We start from the raw sequence: 25341 nt of genomic DNA on the forward strand, positions 1-25341 counted from the left end.
TATTATAAAATAATTTCTACACTTTTCCTACAGTAAAAGCAATAAACCTCAAGATTCCAAGCCTAAATAACCCTAAAACTTAATTAAATGATATTTTAAAAGGTAATTAAATATGTTCCAGCAACAACAATATATAGTCAGGCTCTCAAAAGAAACACTTTCAATTAGTTACACAAAATGTATTGACTGAATCCAAATTATTTTTCTACCTTTCTACCTTTTCATTATTTCAAGCTCTACAGGACTATAGAAATAGTAAGAACTGATTTATACCTGCAAAGCCTACGATAACCAACATTACTCATTCCTTAAAACGTATTGAGGACTTTAGCTGTGACAAGAAGGCACCTGTGGGACATCTCTCAAAAACACCCCATCTCCTTCGCCTCGATCCAGAAATGCAATAGTTGAACAGCTCTTTGCAGAGACCCAGAGGCAATCTGAGCCAAGCTAAGCTGAACCCTCCAACGGAGCAGGTCTGAGCCATCCCAGAAGAATTCCCCTAAATCTGCATTAAATTCAAAGAACTTTAAATATAGGCTAAAACGGCCCTCCTTTGTCTTACTCAACAGGTAAGGCCAAGAAGAAACATGGTTAGTGTGCAGCTATGACCTCGAAGTGCATTATATGTATGAGTGTGTGTGCACACCTACATGCAAGCACATATGGAAGTGGAGAGGCCACGGGAAGGTACAAGGAATCAGTACAGAGGACACAGGATATAGATCACACACTCAGAAGCTCTCAAGAACCAGACAGGCAATGTAACAGGTGCAGCAGCTGGGTAAAAGCTAACAGAAACAATAGAGGTTATAAAAAAGAAGAAAAAAAAAAGACAATGCATCAAAAAGCATTCAAATTCAACTTCAGAAAAACAAACCGTGCTCGTCAAATAAAGCATAACTACATCTGGATTCAGGAGTCAGGCCAGATTCAGCTGCCAGTTTTCAAAGCTGATAACGCAACAGGCCCAACCAATCATTTCCTTATTCCCTCTGAGGGTGGCAAAGAGCTCATCAGAGGCTCCAAGGCACTCACCCCAGGACCTCCCACCCCTGACTCCCCAGACTTCCCCAGGTCTTTGCCTTATTGTAGTATTATGAAAAGAGGCTAAGTGGCTAAATAATTAAAAGCTTACCACTTGAGCTTCCAGGAGTAGAAAACTGAGAGGCATCGAGGAATTTTCGAGGAGTAGGAAGGTTGGTAACATCAATCAGAGGAACGGGAGAAGCATCTTTTATAAGGGAGCTAAAAGGGAAAGGTAGAGTAGTTAGTTTCCACTTTCTCCAAAACCAACTACATGCCCATCTCTTAGCCCTTTCTTTTTGTCATGAGCCCTCTATCTCCACTGTGACTTCAAAGGTCTCCCAAGAGTATTTCCAGTGGGGATTGCTATAGAAAGGGGGTTAAAGATATATTCTAAGGGTTCTAAGTATTCGATTTTTTATTGTCTTACTTCACTGCTAGGTTTAAAAACATTAGTGTAAATATATTCTGGATCATCTGGATGAATACCTTACAACCAAATTATGACATGCAATATCAGCACCCTTTGTTGTTTCTGTGTTAAAATTAATTTATCAGCAAAGGAAGATCAAATGTCACCTTTTCATGATAACTGAACAAAGGTTTAAGTAGTTAAGCTTTGTTGAACCTGTGTTTTCCAGCTGGAGTTTTTGATATATTCTGGGAGTTCACTACATTCAGCTTTCTTTAAAAGAGGTTCATAAATTTCATCAAATTGAGAATCACGACAATAAAAGATGATTTAAGGAACTCAAACAGCTTAATTGAGTATCTGATTACCCATTTCACCTTTTCCAAAAAGGCCTAGCACCTCATCTTAATGATTAACTTTAAGCATCTCCAAAATAAACACATTAATTTTAAATGACACAAAGACTATAAAAAACAATTAAATTTTCAAGTTAATTCCCACTTATAGCCATCTGTGAAGTGAAAGAAGTAGGCAATTTCAAGGCAAGTAACACCTGTGTTCTACTCTCAAAAAACTGAACCATCTATGGTGCACCTGGATGGCTCATTCAGAAGAGCACGCAACTCTGGATCTCAGAGTCGTAAGTTCAAGTCCCACACTGGGTGTGCAGATCACTAAAGAAATAATAATAAACTGAAAAAAGGGAGGGAGGGAGGAAGGAAGGAAGGAAGGAAGGGAGGAAGGAAGGAAGGGAGGAAGGCAGGAAGGAAGGGAGGGAGGAAGGGAGGAAGGAAGGAAGGGAGGAATAAACTGAATCATCTAACATTCTGCATCTACAACAGGAAAGTTTCTCCAAGTTCCAAGGGTAGACAGGTCAAAGCCACAATTCTCACCTCTCTCCAGTCCCATAAACAACATCAGTAGTAGCAGTGGCAACCTGGCTAACCATGGAAGTGACCCTCACAGTGGTTGTAAACAGAGGGCAGGCAGAGCCAGGGCACGGGGACAAGACCACACCTTAAGGAAAGCTTTCTCCAAATGGGACAGAAAGTCGCATGCTTTTTTAACATCTGCACCCCCCACCCCCAACGCACAGTGACATATCCCTATCTCCCTCTCATCACTCCTTTTGGGTCCTAAGTACTAGGTATTTTTGTATGTGTGTATTTTTAATCTAATAAATGTATGCACGATCTTTCAGAAAACTCTGAAAAACAAACTTTACATTAAAGGGCAAAATCATCATTTCAGGTATTATTTTTATCAAGTGCTAATAACATGTGAGCTGTTGTCCCAGGCCTTGTGGATAAGTGACAGTTACTAAGTTCTCCCTTCTCACTGACTACAGGGGAAGAAGGAACCATTGACTCAAACAAGTCTTCCGCATCTAAGTGCTGGGCACAGGGCTCAGTGCCAAGGATGCCAAGTACGAACACCATACGAGCGAAACCAAACTTAGCCCATTTCCAGCTGCTGGAACTGCTTGCACACTAACGTCAAACCTCAAATGTAAGATATGAAAGTAACAAAGATAACATTTACCTGGAAGTAAATGGACATGGTTCCTATAAACCTTTTCCTCCAATATAAAGCTATTAATTTCCTGTTTACCTCAACTATCCTAAGAAACAGAGCCTTCAAACCTAGTGACTGGTCACAGTAATTTGTCTGTTTATAAAATCAATTAGAGCATAGATTTATCCAGTCATCTTTTACATACCAACTACTGCTCTCGTCTCCGTTTCTCCCTCAATTACGTCACCTCATCCTCTTGCCCGGATTTACTCACAATTGCAAACCTAGCTCCACACGCCTCCCTCCCCTGGATACAGGATGTGTAAACATCACCGATGTTTACAGTGCTGCTACCCGGTGTTAAGAAAAAGTCCATTCCAATTCTAAATGATAGGAAAAATATATAATACATTTCATGAATATTTCCATAACAAAAATGGACAAGTTATTTTTAGAGCATTGATAAATGAAGGTATCAATTAACAGGAAAGTTCAGGTGTATACCTGGGATACATGAGGCGGTAAAGTTAGCACCTACTTGTGTGCAGTGATATGTGTCTATATGTGAGTATAATACACCCTTCTACAGACACAGATGGGCACGAGCTTCACTCCAGACTAAAACCTACAATTATTTTCTCAATTTTAACCCAAAAACATGTTTTCAGTTAAAAACAGGGTAATAAGTGGCATGCCATTTTAACTCTGGAAAACATAACCTACTGACTTTATTATGAGAGCCAAAAGGACTCTCAAACTCCATCAATACATTTTTAGAAAGTCAATGGACTGCAAAACTATTTTCATAGACCCGTCTCTCTAAAATTTTCCCCTGGGCTTCAATTTTCTCCTTTGTGAACACTAACCCAAAGGCAAGTAACTCTGGAAATGACTTTGGTTTTTCTCTTGTTCCTTTATGAAAGGACTTAGTCTCAAGAGTTCAAGAGAAACAGTACACCCACTCATTCAAGTAACTAGAGACATGAAGCACCACAGAAAGGAGGTGCTATTATAGAACACGGCCTCTGTTTCCATTTCAGAAGAAATAAAGTTGAGCAAGTATTAGTACCTCCAAAGAGTTCTGAATATCTCTAAGGAAGTATTTTTGAAAACAAAAAATAAAATCAAAATTAGATTGTTCTTATCAATTTTGTAATTCATATGAATGTTCTGAACTGCTTTATTTTGAAAGAAACATCAGAAGCTATTTTTCTTTTTATACATACATGATTACAAATTTTTTTATGTTTACCTTTCAGACAGAGAGACAGAGACACAGAGAGAGAGAGACAGACAGACAGACAGACAGACAGAGAGCGGGTGTGGGGCACTGAGAGGGAGACACAGAATCCGAAGCAGGCTCTGTCAGCACAGAGGCCGACGTGGAGCTCGAACTCACCAACTGTGAGATCATGACCTGAGCCGAAGTGGGACGCTCAACAGACTGAGTCACCCAGGCGTCCCCTACAAATTTTTATTTTAAATATATTTAGAATCACTCATGGCTGAGCTGTCAAAGACAGCTGACATACACAAAATCCTTTCCGGCATAAGACAATACCCCCACAATTACTAACTGCATGTTGTGATTGAATGGGGTTTGCCAGTGACTAACCACCTGGTGGCAAACAGGAAAACTATAAAGCAAACTACACCAGAAACATTCCCTACCACCGTAACCCTAAGGACTTTCTGGCCGTTAACCATCCATCCATCTAGTAAGGACCTACTTATATGTGCTTGACTTTAATACACCATGAAAAGTTTGGGTTTTGTGGCGTTTTGTTTTTTTTTTTTAAGAAGGATTAGAAGACCCAAAAACTTATTAAACATTTGCTTTTTAATTAGAACTTCCTTCCACTCCTTCACTTAACAGTGTGTCCAACTACGGCCGAACTTCACAGGGGCGGCTCCTATGGCTGATTTTAGTGTCAAACTACAACTTGACAGAGGTGAGCCTAACTTTAAGTTGTAAATCTAGTAACGACTAGGTTTGCCTCTATAACCCCAACGCCTGGCACAGTACCCGGCAAAGAGCAAGGGTTCGTAAAAGTTTGTTAAGTCAAACTGAGCTGAGAAATTGCTGTCCACGATAATATGGCCTTAGTCAGAAAATGTAACTGAATAATGAAACAGGGGAATGGCTGGCAAAGTAATTCTCTGTCGTTCTAAGATCGGCCTGAACATAAAGAATAATGAACGATTCAGAGGGTATAAAAGTCAAAAACAGTAATGGTCTCAAATGATAGATCAAGAGTGAAGCCATGTAATACAAAAAAAGTGAAACTAAAATGTAGGCAGAGGGGAAAAGAAGAGAAAAAGAACTGAAAGATAAAAAAGAAAACAGACCAAAAAAGAAAAAAAATTAGCAGACAAAATAGGAAATAAATAACACAACAGGGTCCAGCACTTTCCTTATGCCCCCACAGACAAATATGGACACCAAAATCCATGGGGCTGAAATCCATGGGGCTCTCTATGAGCGAGAGAGCATCCAAGGAAACAAGGTCAAATCAAGTATTAAGCCAGGATGCAGAAAGTAAATGGATTAGCTTAAAAAATAACTCTTTATTGCTTATCAGTTTATGAAGGTATTATAGGTTTTTTAAATATATATTAAAAAATAATCTAATTATACTGTAGCACTTTCCAAAACAGCTGACAGCGAAGAGTCTATCTGTCCATCCATCCCTACCGCCCTACATATACACACACTCATACCTACAAAAACGTACACATGCTCTTTTTCAACATTATTTGGATCATCCTGTATAGAATTTTAGATCCTGGTGTTTCGTTTCAGCAGCAAACATTTTGCTATTTCATTAAAAGTAATCTTCAGAAACATCATCAATAATTATATTACTACTGAAGTAATAATACATGCTCATGATGGATACACTCACAGTCCTGAGGATATGAACTAAGTCCTTATTTCCTATCTACCATTTCCACTTCTCATAGCTAATTCCTTTTATCAGTGTCAGTATTATCCTTCCAGGAATTTTCTTTATAGAAACATACATTTATGTCTACATATAAAGGATACATATTTAAATACATATTCTCTCAATTCTTACACAAATAGGTTCATCCTGTACACACTGTTTTTCAATTGGCTTTTTTTAGACCCAATAATGTATCTTAGAAATCTTTCCCTATCTGCACAGAGATCTTTCTCGTTTATTTAAGAACTACATGGCATGGATACGCCATAATTCATTTCACTATATGCCTCTTGATGAACATCTAAACTGTATTTTTTTGTTGTTGTTCTTACCAACAACATTCCAATGAATATCCTTTTACATATATTTTCATGATATGGTACTATTTTGTAGGATATGGGCCAAGAAAGCCTCCTCCACATACATTCTCTTAATTTTTTCTAATGCTAGTAAAGTTTTATCATGTGATTTTTAAACTGAGTTAGAATTTTTCATATATAATAACAAGTAGGCATCTAAATTTATTTTTCTTTAGCCAAATGTCTCAACACTAATTTCTAAGCAGCCATCATTCCCTCTACTTACTTGAATTATTGTTAAAAAATATTAAAGTTCCATATATCCTGCATCTGTTTCTAAATTCTATTTTGTTATACCAATCTGATTTCCTTTTTTTTTTTAACATTTACTCATTTTTGAGAGATAGAGAGTGACTGTAGGAGGGGCAGAGAGAGAGGGAGACACAGAATCTGAAGCAGCTCCAGGCTCCAAGCTGTCAGCACACAACCCAAGGCAAGGCTTGAACCCACGGACCATGAGACCATGACCTGAGCTGAAGTCGGACGCTTACCTGACTGAGCCACGCAGGTGCCTCCCCAGTCTGATTTTCTATTTGCATACCTGCACTGTTTTGATTAGTTTCATAATACATTTTAATGTTAGATAAGAAAAGCCTCCCTTAATACTGCCCTTCAATTTTTTTTTTTTTAATTTTTTTTTTTTCAACGTTTATTTATTTTTGGGACAGAGAGAGACAGAGCATGAACGGGGGAGGGGCAGAGAGAGAGGGAGACACAGAATCGGAAACAGGCTCCAGGCTCTGAGCCATCAACCCAGAGCCTGACGCGGGGCTCGAACTCACGGACCGCGAGATCGTGACCTGGCTGAAGTCGGACGCTTAACCGACTGCGCCACCCAGGCGCCCCTCAATTTTTTTTTAAATAGTTCTTATTTACTTATCCTTCTATGTGAACTACAGATCTGACAATTTCAAAAAAACCCAACTGGGATTTAACTGGAACTGACATCTTTGAGTTAAGAATGTGGAAGTTCTCTCCATTTATTTAGGTCTTGTTTCATATCCTCCAAATACCATTTTTATTATTTTTTCCATGGAGCCATGTAACTTCCTTTTATTACACCTACTAGTTGTCTATTTCTACTTCAAAAATACGTATGTGCCCAGGTGCCTGGGTGGCTCAGTTGGTTAAGCATCTGACTTCGGCTCAGATCACGATCTCACAGTTCATGAGTTCAAGCCCCTCATCGGGCTCTGTGCTGACAGCTCAGAGCCTGGGGCCTGCTTCAGATTCTGTCTCCTTCTTTCTCTCTCTGCCCCTCCCCCTCTTGTGCTCTGTGTCTGTCTCTCAAAAATAAATAAACGTTAAACAAAAAATTTTTTAAAAATATGTATGTGCCTTCGGGTGATTTTTTTTGTTGTTTTCTGTGAGAGTAGAAATTTGTTGTTGGGTGTTTATGTGTTTGTTTCTGGATACCAGCAGTTAGAACAGTCTTTGTATTTGGAAAGACTCTCGACTGTCTAGGTCAATGCAAAAAAGAAAGAGGGCCCAACTTCCTACTGTACCAGCTGAAGGAGGCCAGACATGTCTCAGTCTCAACAAACTGGATGCTTCTACCCGGGACTTCAAATCCTGAGGAGATAAAGACAGACGCAGGGACACTTACAGAACACTGGCACAAGAATACAAACTCCAGCAGCTGCAGGCATGGTGACAAAGACAACAACCCAACCAGCCCCTTCCCTGGGTTTGTCGACGGGGTGCGCTCAGCTGCTTCATCTCTCCTGGTCCCTCCTAGGTGTTAGAGCCTGATTGCACAGCCTTCCTTCCCTTCGGCTCTATGACCTACCGCCTTACCACTTTCCACTTAATTCCCTTCCGTGTTTGAGTTATCAGGATTGATTTCTGCTACTTGCAATCTAGAATATTAGCTAATAAATCATCCTTGCACTAGAGAATATTTTATTTGCTTCCCCTCTAGTGATTTTCCATATAGAAATCTGTAGGGGCGCCTGGGTGGTTCAGTCGGTTGGACGTTGGACTCTTGATTTCAGCTCAGGTCATGATCTCGCAGTTCATGGGATTGAGGCCTCTGTCGGGCTCTGTGCCGACAGCACAGAGATTGCTTCGGATTCTTTCTCTCCTCTCTCACGTGCTCTCTCTCCCAAAATAAATATATAAACATTAAAAAAAAAAAATCTTGGGACGCCTAGGTGGCTCAGTCGGTTAAACATCCTACTTCACCTCATGATCTCATGGTTTGTGAGTTCAAGCTTTGCATTGGGCTCCGTGCTGACAGTTCAGAGCCTGGAGCCTGCTTGGGATTCTGTCTCCCACTCTTTCTGGCCCTCCCTTGCTAACACGGCCTCTTTTCTCTCACTCTCAAAAATAAACATTTAATGGGGCGCCTGGGTGGCTCAGTCGGCTAAGCGTCCGACTTCGGCTCAGGTCATGATCTCACAGTTTGTGAGTTCGAGCCCCGCATCGGGCTCTGTGGTGACAGCTCAGAGCCTGGAGCCTGCTTCAAATTCTATGTCTCCCTCTCTCTCTGCTCCTCCCCTGCTCATGCTCGGTCTCTCTCTCCTTCAAAAATAAATAAAAACATTAAAAAATAATAATAATAATAAATGTTTAAAAAAATTTTTTAAATTAAAAAAAAGACATCTTTAAATATACATATCTAGGTTAATACACACAAAATTAAATTAAACATTTTCTCCAATTATTCAAATCCAAAACAACTTCTGACTTATCTTACACAAGAATTCACCACTCCTTTTTATCTCCTGACTGTCCAAATTTCCCAGTCTCTAATGTAAGATAGGGATAGAATTCCTGTTTATTATAGAGTATTCTTTTACCACATAGACCTTTTTTTTCAAAAATAGCTTCAGCTTATATTTTTGATCTTATAAAAATGTATTTGTCAGTTTTTTATATGCACATTTACATATTTAATGGTGCGTGGTCCTTACAGTAGTTTCAAACCACTACAACTTTAATGCTGTCAAGTTGCTGATTGTGGTTTGTATCTTAGAGTTCATCTTTGCATACTAGTTCTTTTTGTTGTTACTTTATATCTGAGAACATCTTGCTGCTGCCCATGCTTAACTGTGTCCACTTGGCTGGGTATAGAAACCTTTGGTCCCCATTCTTCCCTATTCAACACTTTGTAAGACTCTGTTCTGCTATCTTCTGGTATTCTGTGTTCAGCAAATCCTAGTGATCCTGATTTTTGCTCCTCTTTACCAGGCCTGGGTTCAACCGTATAAAACAGAAATCTCATTGGGGCACCTGGGTGGCTCAGTCAGTTAAGCATCCGACTTCAGCTCAGGGCATGATCTCACGGTTCATGGGTTCGAGCCCCGCGTGGGACTCTTTGCTGAAAGCTCAGTGCCTGGAGCCTGCTTCAGATTCTGTCTGCCTCTCTCTCTGCCCCTCGCCCACTCGCACTCTGTCGCTCTCTCAAAAATAAACAAACATTAAAAAAATAAAAAACAGAGGGCTCAAAACAGCAGTGGCCTGAGCACAATAAAAAAATTTTCCTCCCTCTCATATGAAAGATGTAACCCATTCAGACTATAAAGGAGGATCCATGCTATTACAGAGTTCAGGATGTGCTTCCATCCTCAAGGTCACCTAGTATCCAAGACAGCTTGATGGCACCAATCCACGTCCTTGACAAGAAGTAAAGGCAGGCAAGGGAAGGGTAAGATAGTGAGTGTACCAGTTTGGCTGGCACCTTTAGAGAACATTCCCAGGAGCCCTGATTCAAAAGCTTGCAAGCAGAAGTCTCCCAAACCACCTTTAGCTATGTGGGAGGATGGGAAATACAGCCCGTGAGCTGCCAGGAACAAAATAAGGGTTGTCATGAAAAATGAAGAAGGGCCAAATGGATATCAGGTGGGCAAATAACTCTCTGTCACAGGAGACAATTTTTCTTCCTAGTCCTCACAGAATTTTTTTTACAATTCATAAATATCTCCTGATCGTACCTAAGAACAAGATTTTTCATTAATCTCATCTTAAATCCTTTTGATTTTCAGACCAAGGTCTTTTTGGGTTTTTTTCTCCTGTTTAAGTGGGCTTCTTTATTTACATTGTAATTATTATCCGTTTGCTAGGGCTGCCACGATAAGGTACCCCAGCCTGGGTGGCTTAACCAACAGAAATGCATTTTCTTACAGTTCTGGAGGCAGGAAGTCGAGATCAAGAAGTTGGGACTTGGTTTCTTCTGACGACTCTCTCCTTGCCTCGTAGATGGTATCTCAGCACGACATCTTCACAGGATCTTCCCTCTGGGTGAGTCTGTATCCAAATTTCTTCTTTTTTTTTTTTTTTAATTTTTTTTTTTTCAACGTTTATTTATTTTTGGGAGAGAGACAGAGCATGAACGGGGGAGGGGCAGAGAGAGAGGGAGACACAGAATCGGAAACAGGCTCCAGGCTCTGAGCCATCAGCCCAGAGCCCGACGCAGGGCTCGAACTCACGGACCGCGAGATCGTGACCTGGCTGAAGTCGGACGCTTAACCGACTGCGCCACCTAGGCGCCCCCCAAATTTCTTCTTAAATAGACAACAGTCATACCGGAGCAGGGCCCACCCTAATGGCCTCATTTTAACTTATGTATCTCTTAAAAGACCCTATCTCCAAACTAGTCACAGTCAGAGGTACTTGCAGTTAGGTCTTGAAGACCTAAATTTTAGGAGGGGGGACACAATTCAGCCCAAAACACTATCATGTTAGTGTTGTTCTACAGAGTAACTAAAATCACTATTCTCCAACTTTCGTATCCACTATCTTTCTTTTATCATCCTGTCTTTATCCTCTGTATGATGAGGAAACTTTTCCCTCCTTATCACTGCTTCAAGTCTTCTCCCCAGTGCTTGAAACAAAGATTGAATTTCCCTACTTTGTCTCATTTGTTCTTATATTTTGTTCATGTTTAGTTCATTCTTTCTGCATCTCTACCAATTCCATTCTTACAGCTCTCCATTACCCTCTCACAGGAGCTATATGCTTGCTGCATACAGCCACAGAGTAAGCACATTCAACAATAAGCACATATTTTGGTGGTTGACTAATGCAGGCTAGGCAGCCCAGGTGATCTTAGCTCAGTTCCACAGAGCTCTCATCCTCCTCCGGGCCTGATGCCATCCCGGCAACAGCAAAGACACAAGAGGGCATGCTCCCTGCCGCAAGCCCATTTCGAGCCCCTCTTTGTGGCACGTGCTTAACAATAAGCAAAAGCAAGACCCCACCCCACCCCCCCAAAAAAAATCACAAAAAATCAAAGAACAGGAAATATACCTTTCTCACTACACTGGAGGAAGGAGTAGTAATTTTGAATAATCTCATCTATCACATCCTCCTGTATCCTTTGGAAAACTCCAGCTTAAGCATCTTAAATCTTCCTGTTTTGATTTATAAACTTATTTCAAATAAATGCTCTTCTCTGAGACTTCAAGGTAATGCTTATTCTCCCTTATGTTATAGAATACTTTTGGGGCGCCTGGGTGGCGCAGTCGGTTAAGCATCCGACTTCAGCCAGGTCACGATCTCGCGGTCCGTGGGTTCGAGCCCCGCGTCGGGCTCTGGGCTGATGGCTCGGAGCCTGGAGCCTGTTTCTGATTCTGTGTCTCCCTCTCTCTCTGCCCCTCCCCCGTTCATGCTCTGTCTCTCTCTGTCCCAAAAAAATAAATAAACGTTAAAAAAAAAAAAATTTAAAGAATACTTTCATAGAACCCAGAGTATTTTTGGATTTTTTTTAATCCTTACATGGGAAGGAATCTATTCATACCTGCTATTTACCACCACACACTGTGGAAGGAATTGCCTTAACACCGCCCCCACCCAACACTACTTTCCACTACGGAACTAACATTCTATTCAGATACAGTGTTGAAGTTACTTCTCGGGTACATAACCCTCAGCTCAATTTGTGTGCCTGACAGAAGATTTTCTAGGGCCCATCTGCGGAAACGAGATAGAAACTTCTCTTTCTGTCAGGCTCTTGGACTAAATTGAAGCATCACACACAAAGTTGGCAATTTTTGTCTGAAGAGGATAGGACTTCAAAGGCTTCCTTCCCAGCATGCACTGCTTCCAGTGCTCCTCTTGTCTGTAGCTGGATGAAAAAGTACGAGCACATGTATTTCGACAGGTACAGCTCAACTGCCCTCTGAGATCTGAGAGCTATTTTCAAGGAACGTTGGAAGGACTACGACATGCACAGCTATCTGGTACATGTGAATAACGTCAGTAGTCTACTGTCTTAACTGTCCTAAGACCTGGTCTTACTTCCTACCAGGTCTAAACTAACCCAGTGAATTTCTTGAGTCCACACCCAGGCCCTTAAGTACAGGACTATGCTACGGTCAAGCCCAGGGATAAAAGAAAAGTGTTCTCTCTGAAGCTCCCCTGAACTATTCCAGAAAGAAGACTGTCTACAGCTGAACATGACCCCTAAGTAACAAAGAATCTTATAACTTCAGTCCATACACATATTTCTTAATTAGGCCAGCTGTACTGTATAACTTAAGGATCTTTTTCTCTCCCTTGTGAGATATATCAGAATATCTCTGATCCAGTACACACACAGGCCCACAGTACATGTTTCTTATCCATCTTTACATAAAAAGGTCATAATAAGTGTGCAATGAAGGAATGAAGAAACTTGGGATGACAGCCTTTCAGAACATGGAGTATTTGCTATTACAAAACCATCTTATAGTTTCAGGGACAGTATGTTGAAAAGTAAGAAGCAAAACCAAGAAGCAAATCAAGTACAACAGTCTTCTGGGAAACAAATAACGGTCCTTGAACTTCTGCACTGCCACAAGACACTGTAGCGAAGAGGCTCTTTAACCAACCTCACTCTCCCTTTCTCCTTGTTACGCTGCACAACTCGGCTGGTGGATCTGATGTACAGGTGCCGGTGCAGTTCATCTATGAGAACCAAGTGGAGGTTCATCTTCTTGCTGTGAAGCTCCAGCCTGAGGTCGCTCAGTCCTTCCACCTGGAGCAGGGGGCCCTCCAAAGACTCCACTGCTGACACCTGAAGAGAGAATAAAAAATGATTAAGTGGGACAACTACAAAACCTACCAATATTAGAAACACAAGAGACTATTTCTAAAAGAAAAAGAGAATTTATATGAACCCTACCAGCATACATCAGACTTTGAAGAGTATAACGTGGTTAGGCCTAGTTGTGCCTTTGAAGGTGTACCATCTAAGAGAAACAGTGAAGGAAACAATCTTGTTAAAGATAAACATTTGCAGCAACGTGGATGGAACTGGGAGGTATCATGCTGAGTGAAATAAGTCAGTCGGAGAAGGACAGATATCATGTTTTCACTCATATGTGGATCCTGAGAAAGTTAACAGAAGGCCATGGGGGAGGGGAAGGGGAAAATAAACAGTTACAAACAGAGAGGGAGGGAGGCAAACCACGAGAGACTTTTAAATACAGAGAACAGGGGCGCCTGGGTGGCGCAGTCGGTTAAGCGTCCGACTTCAGCCAGGTCACGATCTCGCGGTCCGTGAGTTCGAGCCCCGCGTCGGGCTCTGGGCTGATGGCTCAGAGCCTGGAGCCTGTTTCCGATTCTGTGTTTCCCTCTCTCTCTGCCCCTCCCCCGTTCATGCTCTGTCTCTCTCTGTCCCCAAAATAAATAAAAAACGTTGAAAAAAAAATTTAATAAAAAAATAAATACAGAGAACAAACTGATGGGGAGGTGGGGGAGAGGGGAAAGTGGGTGATGGGCAGTAAGGAGGGCACTTGTTGGCATGAGCACTGGGTGTTGTATGTAAGCCAATTTGACGATAAATTAAAATAAAAAAAGAATAGAGGAAAATTTTTCACTGAAAAAAAAAAAAGATAAACATAAAGGTATCTAAAGCACCACAGAGCTGTATGTATCATTTATTCCCGCACACACTGCCTGTTAACAGACACAAGTGTGATGGCCTCCCTGACCACATGATGTCATTCAACTCCTCACAAGAAGTCCACATACTAATGACTGAAATCAACTTTTAATCACATTTAGCTTTTTAAGACTAAGACTAAATAAAAGCACACTACATGAGGGGCACCTGGGTGGCTCAGTCGGTTGAGCGTCCGACTGCAGCTCAGGTCATGATCTCGCGGTCCGTGAGTTCGAGCCCCGCGCCGGGCTCTGTGCTGACAGCTCAGAGCCTGGAGCCTGTTTCAGATTCTGTGTCTCCCTCTCTCTCTGACCCTTCCCTGTTCATGCTCCGTCTCTGTCTCAAAAATAAATAAATGTTTAAAATATAAAAATAAAACATAAGAAAAGCACACTACGTGAATGTTTAAATAATTCTCACTGTGATCATGAGGCAGAGCTTGGTTAGCCTAAGTCTACATGTGTGCCTACATACAGACAGGCTCTTGCTCGCTCTTCTTCGTACACACATACACAGAGGTAAATGCATTTTTGACATGAAAGCTACGAGCAGAAAATAACAGTCATCACCTCTCCTTGACCTGATCCAGTTCGACAGAAGAAATGGGATATGAACGGTGAAGAGAAGATAAACTACAGAGAAGGAAACGCTCCTGGTGTGAAGTGCAATTTGGGAGATTTTAAGACAGAAAAGATTGGATGAATAAAAATGGAATAGGAATACCTCCAACAAATGAAGATGAGGGCCTCGGGGAGTGTGGAACAACTCACTCTGAGACCAAAGTAGTAACTGTAAAGGGGGGGAAATAAATTATGTTTCATATGATCCCATTTATCCATGGATATAAGATTATATTTGTCTTTCCATAAAGATCTAGATTTTTAAAATTCTTTTTCATGTTTATTTATTTTTGAGAAAGAGAAAAAGAGAGAGAGAGAGAGATCGCAAGCAGAGGAGCAGAGAGAGAGGGAGACACAGAATCCGAAGCAGGCTCCAGGCTCCAACCTGTCAGCACAGAGCCCGACGTGGGGCTTGAACTCAAGAACCACAAGATCATGACCTGAGCCAAATTCGCACGCTTAACCTACCGAGCGACCCAGGCACCCCAAGATCTAGATTTTTTAAAGAAAATAACAAGGTGAAGAATATACTCTTACTATTCCTTAGGAGAAAAATAAAAGCAAGAGAGAAACACAAAGAAGAAAATAATAATAAGGAAAGGAGAAAAAAATGGTTTCAAACAGAGGGAGGGAAAATAAAGGACTCTTAAATACAGAGAACAAACTGAGGGTTGACGGGGGTGGGCCGCTGGGGGGTAAGGAAAATGGGTGATGGGCACTGAGGAGGGCACTTGTTGGGATGAGCACTGGGTGTTGTATGTAAGCAATGAATCACGGGAATTTACTCCCGAAACCAAGAGCACACGGTATACACTGTATGTTAGCTAACTTGACAATACACTATATTGAGTAAAAATAAAACAAAACAAAACAAAACAAAATAATAGTAATAGAAGTAGTAGTGTAGTAGGAGTAGTAATAGAAAAGAGAGGACTACAAGCTGAACTCGGAGGGAGAAGAGCCCTACCCAGCTCCCCAAAGGGATTCCTGTGCTACGACTACTCCCTGCTTAGGTTATACTTGTAAATATCCCTAAAAGGTACAGAGAAAGGCAATAACTAGTAATACTTCAAGGTACAAAGAGTGGATGTAATTAGGGAGATAAACATGCTCCTAAAAAGTAAGGCGTTTAAATAAAAGCAATAGATAACGAAAGCCATGAAACGTATCAATGATCAAAAGTGCTGATCACAGACCGACACCAGTGCACAATGTCACTGAGGAGCACGTGGGCAGCGAATACAGCAAGTCTGGGAGCCGCCAAATACAAACTGGCCTGAGGTGGGGGCGGAAAATGCAACGGCTGACCCACAAACACAGCACTTGTTTTGTGATGTGCTATATAATCAAATGTCAGTAGCAAGTAAGTCTCCTTAAGTTAACCAAGCAAGAAGGAAGGAATGAAAAAGTGGCAAGCCCTGAGCCAGCTCTGCCCCCGGAAGCCTGCCAGTTCATTTTCATGCTGACCCATAACTGCCCCTGTGACAAGAGCCCCTGGGCCTCATGCGAGCTGCCAACAATTCCAAATGGAAAAGCAGCCTCGCAAAATGACCACTGTGTCCCCAAGGAGGAAAAACAACAACAAATTCATTTACACTTATGCTCTAAAATGGATTTTAACTCGGGTCTGTAACAGAGAAAAGAGGATGCATTAACCTTTAGTGACATCGAGATCCAGAAAATGAAAAATAATTTGGTAAGCCACTGGCCCATCATGTAGCCTTATCCCTTAAGGTAATTAAATCCAGCTGAGATATTTAAGCTTAAAAACCACCCACTGCACATCCACACTCAATTTGTTTGTAGGAATTTGCATGAAGATTTTTAACCCAAACAGTTCATGTTCCCAAAACAAAATTATAGGATAATGTCAACTTTCAAAGCTACTTAATTGAAGTTTGTTTTTGTTTTTGTTTTTTTAATATAAGTAAAGCACTTAACACAGTGCCTGGCACATACTGAGTGCTCACTGGAATTAGACATGAGATTTTTAACAGAATCTATTTATTCTGTGGTGAAAGAAATCTCACGGGGTGTTACTAACATGTGCTAATGCTACTGTTTTCAGTAAAGTGTTGTTTCCATTACAAGCATTTGGATGACAAATTTTCTGAATATGTCTTCTTGACCCAAAATACAAGTACAATTTATATATGTATAATCAAGAGTAATTTTACAATTTCAAAGATTTGAAAACCATACCACAGGGAAGACAGCATGCTTATTTTTATATGAAAATACAGTGCTCCAATTTCCTGGCCTTCACTTATTAAAAGCTATAATTATGAAAGCTAGGCAAGGGCACTGTCTTCCCCCACTCTAACCTTACTGAGTGGTACTAAAACGGATTTTAAGAAAATAGTTATCAGTGCAACATGTGATCTCTAGAACATCAGTTTATAGAAACCTGACATTTATCTTACCTGGTTTCAAGAAGCCTGTAGCATAACGTTTATACATAAGCAAAACTTGGTGAGGCAGAAAACAGCCAATCCATCCAAACATCACTGATGGTCAATTCTGCTGTATGGGGGATGGGGGAAACCTGGTTTCCAGGCATTTACTAACATTCAGGCTTTATTAGAAATCATTAAATATCTTTGGGGTGCCTGGCTGGTTCAATTGGTACAGCATGCAACTCTTGATCTCAGGGTTGTAAGTTCAAGCCCCACATTGGGTCCAGAGATTAAAGACAAAATCTTAAAAAATATATATATTAAATGTACATCCACGTTTAGATATGCATAACTACTGGTAAAAACACAACTAAAGAGTTTGGGTTTTTTTTTAATGTGGTCATTTTATGAATCATTTCACTGTTTCCCAAATTTAATGTCTACAGAGCACTTTTTTTTATTTAATGTTTATTTATTTTTGAGACAGATATTGACAGAGCATGAACGAGGAAGGGTCAGAGAGAGAGGGAGACACAGAGTCTGAAGTAGGCTCCAGGCTCTGAGCTGTCAGCACAGAGCCCGATGCGGGGCTCGAACTCACGGACCGTGAGATCATGACCTGAGCCGAAGTCGGCCGCTTAATCGACTGAGCCACCCAGGCGCCCCTACAGAGCACTTTTTAAATAACACTAATGAACCATTAACAAGAATTCAAGAGATGAGGTTGGATTAAAGTAGCAACAAAACGGTCTCACAGGTGAGTTACTATGAGAAATTACTGAAACTGGGTTCTTAAATGTGACATACAACATCAGATAAATATATATTCTTACCAAACAAGACATACCAGATGAAAAATCAAATAGACAGCATTCAGGACAACAGTTCACTAGTAAATGCTGTCTATACCTCTACTCACAGATGGAATAACACGCATTCATACCCCAAATGATGTCTAGATGACCCTCTAGAAATCTCAGACAGGCCACACCATTTCTTAAGGGTAGATGACCATATAATGAGCCAATTAAATGTATTTGGAAGTTTTCTTACACATATTTTCAGAAATAAAATTGGAGGGTTGAGGGAATTTTTTCATATAACATGTATTATTACCCAAAAGAACATTAGTGTTCTACTCACCACAGTTGGAAATGGCTTTGATAACAGAACTCTGCTTTGGAGTTGAAAAATATTTCCTTTAGGATAAACTTAAAAAAGGGGGGGGGGGGCACCTGTGTGGCTCAGTTGGTTAAGTGTCTGACTCTTAATTTTGGTTCAGGTCATGATCTCACCATTCATGAGATCAAGCCTGGTGTCAGGCTCGATCTCACCATTCATGAGATCAAGCCTGGTGTCAGGCTCTATACGGACAGTGCGGAACCTGCTTGGGATTCTGTCTCCCTCTCTCTCTGCTCTTCCCCCACTTGCATGCACGTGCTCTCTCTCAAAATAAACTTAAAAAAAAAAAAAGCAAGAAAAATATTTCCTTTAGGATTATGAAAATAAGCAAGCATTCACCAAATGTTTTCATACATGATACTGAACAGGACGGCATGTTTTGCTATTAGAAACCTATGCACTGAAGAACAAAGAAATCCCAAAAACTGTTTCCATAACTCAGTAAGTATGCAACAGTTACATTTAAAATGTACACAATCAAGAATTGTCTGGTATTTCAAAAAAGTTTACCGTGAGTTGAGAGATAAGTTTACAACAAAAGCCATCTTTGTAATTACGAACTACAGAGCCCTTAAATTTTCTTTCCCAAATGTCTATTTCTCAATTTCCTTCTAGTTTATTTTTTTTAATGTTTATTTTTGAGAGAGAGAGAGAGAGAGAGAGAGGGACAGCACAAGTGAGGGAGGAGTAGAAAGAGAGGGAGACACAGAATCCGAAGCAGACTCCAGGCTCTGAGCTGTCAGCACAAAGCCCAACGCAGAGCTCGAACTCATGAACCACGAGATCATAACCTGAGCCGAAGTCGGATGCTTAATCGACAGAGCCACCCAGGTACCCTTCAATTTCCTTCTAGTTTAAAGTAGGAAGTTATTATTTCATAGTTAAGTGTTCATCTTCTGCTAGCCTCACTCAAGTTGATTAGGTAAAAAGATCTAGTTTTGTGCTTTAATATGAACCACCTGAAATGTTTTGGAGGAAAGTTGGCCATTCTCAACATTCAGTTGGCTTCACTGAAGAAAGACTGGTTTATTATCATTTTTATATTATTATTTCAGTTGGGGGAGAGGAGAGACACAATGGCAACTGACATTAGTAGCCATCTAACTAAACCACCTGCCAGCTAAGGAAAATGCTTATTTTGGCAATAATGTTCCCTAAAGAAAGCAAATGTGTTGCCACCGTTGAGTCTAGAACAAGTATTTCCTTCAGGACTCTCATAATTAAATGGTTCCAAAATGTTTTATCACTTTTCAATAGGTCTGTATGCCTCCCTTAAGGAAGTACTTTTCGAGTAAGACATAGCCATTCTGCAAATGTTGCCTTGGCTCAACTTACAGATGCGTATCTTTTTAGATATGAAATTAGGCTATTCCAGAGAATGGATACCCTCTCCCTTCCTATACCACGAGTTAAACCTGTTGAACAGACTCAACTAAGAACGCCAAAAAACCTTGGCTATGAACAACAAAAGAAGCAGGCCTTGGAATCTGACATTTACTTAGTGCCCAGGCCACTGGCCAGCTGCCACCTGGGCCCCTGAGCTGCTAGAAGGCAACCTCTGGTGGCTTCAGCCCTGCTCCTCAAGACAGCCCTATATCCAGAAGTATCCACATAGAGGGCTCAAGGAGTCCTAGATGGGCATAAGAAGTATTCCTCTGGCCGCAGAATGAGCCAAACCCACCTTTTACACAAGCAGGAAAGATGTTTATCACCAAGAACTCCAGATCAATCACTTACCAAACATTGTCATTTTGCTATACCACAGTGCCCAAAGCAGTAGTTTGGTTATCAGACAGAAATTTTTAAAAACCCAAAAACCAAAACAACAACAAAAACAACAACAACACACAGCTTTAAGCCCCTCCCCCAAACAAAATCACAGTCTTTTTCATGTATTAGTTTGAAATCGGAACCTTAGGGAACTGTTTCTTACAAGTCAAAAATGATCCAGTATTGGCTGTTTCATATGGTTTAATCCAACAGTTTTAGGAGATCTGAAAGCTTTGGTGCATCTAGGACATCACAGTGCTGTTTGTAGAACACTGTGGCCTTGATAGAACCCTGTGTTCTACAGGGTTAACTGCAGCAGAGAACCTAGGAAAATTTCAACTAGGAGAATATTATATATGTGTGCGACATAAAACCACAAACATGTGACCCCCAAAGGATTTTGCTGATCAAAGTCCTGTTAAATATAAACTTGGTAACAACCTCCACTCGGCTTGTGTTTAAAACATGACAGCAGCCACCACAGGGGACATATGTAGAAGATGGCTTAGACTGCTCTTCATACAAAAATGGTTAGGGGAGCGGGGGAGGGAAGTCGGGAGGCAGGGTAAGGGGCATAGAAAGCAGAAAAAGGGAATGCCTGCAAGGCTTAGAGGAGTCTTCGGGGATCTATAGGAAAAACAGAATCCCTGATCCCAGCTTTACTGGAGAAGATTTGGCTCCCTAGGGTTCTGCTTTGCCACAGCCTGCAGGCCTCCGAGCTATTGACAGTCGGAACTTAAGACAGACTTCCCAAGAAAGCTGCATCACAGGAGCAAGGCCAAGCGCCTGGAGCATGAATACTTTTTTCCACCCTAAGTCCTCAGCCTGCAGCCAACCCAGTGATCCAATCAGGCAATCAAACATGCCCATTCTTAAAGTCATCTGTGAACAGAATATTGATCAGCCCCATTCAGGTGCCCCTTCTCCCTCCAGAAACCCGATACCTATAATGCAGACTCAGCATGCTCTCACCATTAAAAACAGGATGCTGTCAACTTCCATTCTGCTTTCATTACTGCTAGGGTTATTACATGTTTTTATTTAATAAACCTTCATCAGTTCAAATGAAGGGCTGTTATTAGTTGTGCTAACAGCCAAATGATAATGCTCCAGAGAGATATCAGTGCTTGTTGGTGCATTAGCAAAGAGAGGAGAAGGGCTGAGGTCAAGCATGTGTCAATGTAAATGAGGTGATATTAGGTAGTAAAGGCTTAATGCAATAGACTGCCGGGGAGCTAATGGAATTTACGGGATACAGCAAATGAGATGAAGTTATTGATAAGTGAATGAGCGGAGGGGGGGCCTGTAAGATAAAGTGCTGTCAAAGAAAAGCCCATTTACTTGTGAATTTCTTCTTTAAACTATCTTCACAACTATCTTAGAAAACAAACCTCACAAGAGATCAAATGTGACTTCTGATTTTAACAAAGAGCTCATCCTACCACTGCTGTGACACATAGACTTGGTTTAAAAGCATTACCATTTGACTAAGCTCTTTCTTAAGTCTTCTTTGGGGATCCCCCCAACTTCTTGGTTTTCGTTTTTTCTTAAACATCAGGGCCTTCCACCACAAATAATTCCCATAATTTAAGCAGAAATCTTTGGGGGTTTTTTCCTCTTGTCAAGTAGAGGTGGTCAGATCTAAGATATTCCATAAGCCCAAGTCTAAAAGAATGACAGTATCTGAGAAGAGAAATGAAATGTTGAGTTTTCTATTACAAGAGACATTTAAAGGCTGTCAGCACTGAAGTCCTACCCCAATTTCACAGATTAAGAAAAAAAAAAAAAAAAAAGAGGCCTAAGGCCCAGGAATGTATTTTTCTTAACCTTTATTTTTAATTCCCAATTATAAAAATACATGATCAAGAAAACTCAAAAAACACAAAATCCCAAAGGAAAAAGATGGTCCACATTTCACTACTCAGGTAAAATATGTTTTAATCTGATTCCTTCCAAATGATTTCCATACAAAGTTTTGAAAAAGTATTATTATTTTTAAATAGGCTTTTTCCATTTGGCAATACATTGGGAACATCTGCCCATTACCAAATATATTTTTAGCATTCATACTACTCCATAAAATGAATATTCCCCAAATGATTTAAACCACTTCCCCATACAAAGTAGTTGCTATATTCTTTTACTTTCACAAATCTTTCTGTGATAATTATCCTTGTATAGATTTTTTATCACATAATTAAAATGCTTAACTCTTAACATTCTAGAAGTAGAATTCCAAGTCCAAAGTAATGCACATATTTAGGGCTTCTAATACATAATGCCAAATTTGGAGCCTTATTTGTTCTAAATCAACTTACAACAGATCAGTTCATAATTACTTTCCTGATGAAATTAAACATACCTAACACCTTAAGTGAAAGTTAAAATGTCAATTGCTTATGGGCAAGATTGTGCGCGCGCGCGCACACACACACACGCACACACACACACGCACACACGCACGCACACACACACACACACACACACACACACACACACACACCCCCAATGGGGAGCCTGGGTGGCTCAGATGGTTAAGCGTCTGACTCTTGGTTTCAGCTCAGGTTATGATCTCAAAGTTTTTGAGTTCGAGCCCCACATCAGGCTCTGCACTGACAGCACAAAGCCTGCTTGGGATTCTCTGTCTCCCTCTCTGCCCCTCCCCTGCTTAGTCTGTCTGTCTGTCTCTCTCTCTCTCTCTCAAAATAAATACATAAACTTTAAAAAAAAAAATCCTTCTTTGTGCCTAATCTAATGGTCCCTCCAATTCTCAGTTCCCATCAGTGCTCCATAAAGACAGCACTAAATCCTAGGTTCCTACTCCAAAATACAAGGGAAGAGACCACTAGGAAAGACATCCTCATTTGACAAGGGTCCCAAAGCCACTTACTTCTGTCATCTTATTTGTTATTCTGGGACAAGAACAAGTTACAGAACAATTATCTTAGGAGTTGGCAAAGGAGGTCTCTGAGAGTCACGTCAGGCTCACACTTCAATCAAGACAAATTCCCAATCCATTAGAAAAGCCCAGCACTTACACAGTTCTTTACTAACATCAACTGTTAAAATCCCACAAAGGAATGTGAGAGGAAGAGCTAGGAACAACAAGTAATTAGTACTGGGACAAATCACAGAGAAAACATACCTCAACAAGCTCCTATCTGGTCAAGCCAAGCAAAAGCTACTGATTCACCTTCCCCAGTCATCGTCAAGTTGAGACAGAGGGCTCCCATCAACATGCGTGGTCACCTGCAGCTACTTATACATATATAGGGTCCCCATCTGGCCACACAATGACCAAACAGAAACCTGTTTGAGGAAGTCCATATGTGAGGCTGAAACCTGGAATATGACAGAGGAGGTCAGCAAAGGCCTCGTGTATTATTCCAGCCTTAGTTTATTCCTCATACAGGCGAAAGTATATAAAAGTGCATGTGCACACAGGTGATCTGATTAATGCATTAGTGATGGTAGCACCAGGAGAGAGAGAAAGGCTTCTCAGTATAAACAAGTCCCAGATGATAGATGACCGCTCTTCTCTTAACCTGGCACTTTGTCATAGTGATGATGACGCTACTTACACCTTCTTAAATTTGTCTATTGCCTTATATTTTACAAAGCACTGTAACCTTACCAAATTTCACTTTTATTCTCACAGCCTGTCTACAATCTAGATAGGGTATTTGTAGATCCACTCTAGAGAAGAGAATACTACATAACAGAGAGAGACAGTGATTTGTCTAAGCTCGCAGAACTAGGGAGTTGTTGAGTCAGGACTAGAATTAAGAACGTCTGGCTTCCAAACCCATTCTGTTTGCACTACACCACCGATGTACCTAGCCACCACTCGTCAGTAAGTAAATCTGTGCCCCAATTTCAACCCATGAAATCCCAGTGCAATTCCAATAAGAAACCACAGGAAGAAAGCAGCAGGCAGAGCACCAAGAAAGCAGCCCTGAAGAGTTCAAGTCCACCCAAACCTGGAGGGCGTCTAATTTAACCACTCAACACCATTCCTACTGACCAAATAATCAGGCTATAAAATCAGAGTAAGGGCCAAATACTTGTCAGCCCTACCCAAAACCTGCAACAGAGGATGGCAACAAAGCAACTCCACACTACAGTATTTCTACAAAAATGTACCAATCACTGTGCAAAGTCTGTCTTGTGCAAATACAGTAAAACCTTGGTTTGTGAGCACAATTCCCTCTGGAAACATGCTTATAATCCAAAGCACTTTTATATCAAAGCGGATTTCAAGAACCACTGGCTCAGTTGTGATCATGTGACATTCAGCGTCACGTACGACTCATACTGCAAGACATCACTCATTGATCAAGTTAAAATGTATTAGAAATGTTTGCTCATCTTGCAGTACACTCACAGAACAAGTAACTCACAGTCCAAGGTTTTACTCGTACTTGGTTTCTAACCCCTCAAAACTGGTATCAAAAGACATCAGAGACAACTAGTTTTACTCTGTTAAGTGGCACAGGGTATACCCTAGGTCTACAGTTCCACATTTATCTGTACAATGGAATCACCTGAAGAATGTCAAATTACTGAAGGTAGTGTACCACCATCAGAGACTTCAATGTCATCAGTGTAGGGTGTGACCTGGGCTTTAGATTTCTTCAAGAAGGTCCCTAATGTGCAGAGTTTGGGAATCACTGCCCTACAGCCAAGCGAGTCAACTGAAAACTGCTGAACCTTATGAGGTTTAGTGTAATATAACAAAATTTCTATTTGCTTTAAAATAAAAGAGGCAGGGGCACCTGGGTGGCGCAGTCGGTTAAGCGTTCGACTTCAGCCAGGTCACGATCTCACGGTCCGTGAGTTCGAGCCCCACGTCGGGCTCTGGGCTGATGGCTCAGAGCCTGGAGCCTGTTTCCAATTCTGTGTCTCCCTCTCTCTCTGACCCTCGCCCGTTCATGCTCTGTCTCTCTCTGTCCCAAAAATAAAAATAAACATTGAAAAAAAAAAATTTTTTAAATAAAATAAAATAAAAGAGGCAAAAGCAGATAAAAGAACAAAGTAAAAGGGAAGGAAAGCTAATACAATAACCGGATGCTTTTCAAACAGTGTGCTACCCTAGCCTTCAAAAACAAATATAAATAAAAAAGGGCATTGGACACGAACACAAATAATTGTTTACAAGCCCTGTGCTTTTACTCTCCAGGAAAAAAATAAAGCTGCCACATTAGGCCTACTCATTTAATTTTAGACAACTACCAAGATTTCTTGTT

General features: G+C 40.8%; 1 protein-coding gene across 1 annotated transcript in view; it reads right to left on the reverse strand.

Annotated features, from left to right (window-relative positions):
- EXOC4 (exocyst complex component 4) overlaps positions 1-25341 on the reverse strand; it is a 765046-nt gene that overhangs the window by 698054 nt on the left and 41651 nt on the right. Inside the window, exons 4-5 of the mRNA XM_025930053.2 lie at positions 13073-13257; positions 1139-1248 (exon numbers count right to left, since the gene is read on the reverse strand). Of these exons, the coding sequence (XP_025785838.1) occupies positions 1139-1248; positions 13073-13257 (295 nt within the window). The remainder of the gene's footprint in view (positions 1-1138; positions 1249-13072; positions 13258-25341) is intronic.

Source organism: Puma concolor, chromosome A2 (assembly GCF_028749965.1).
Source record: "Puma concolor isolate L17-30 chromosome A2, mPumCon1.1.hap2, whole genome shotgun sequence".
Taxonomy (NCBI): domain Eukaryota; kingdom Metazoa; phylum Chordata; class Mammalia; order Carnivora; family Felidae; genus Puma; species Puma concolor.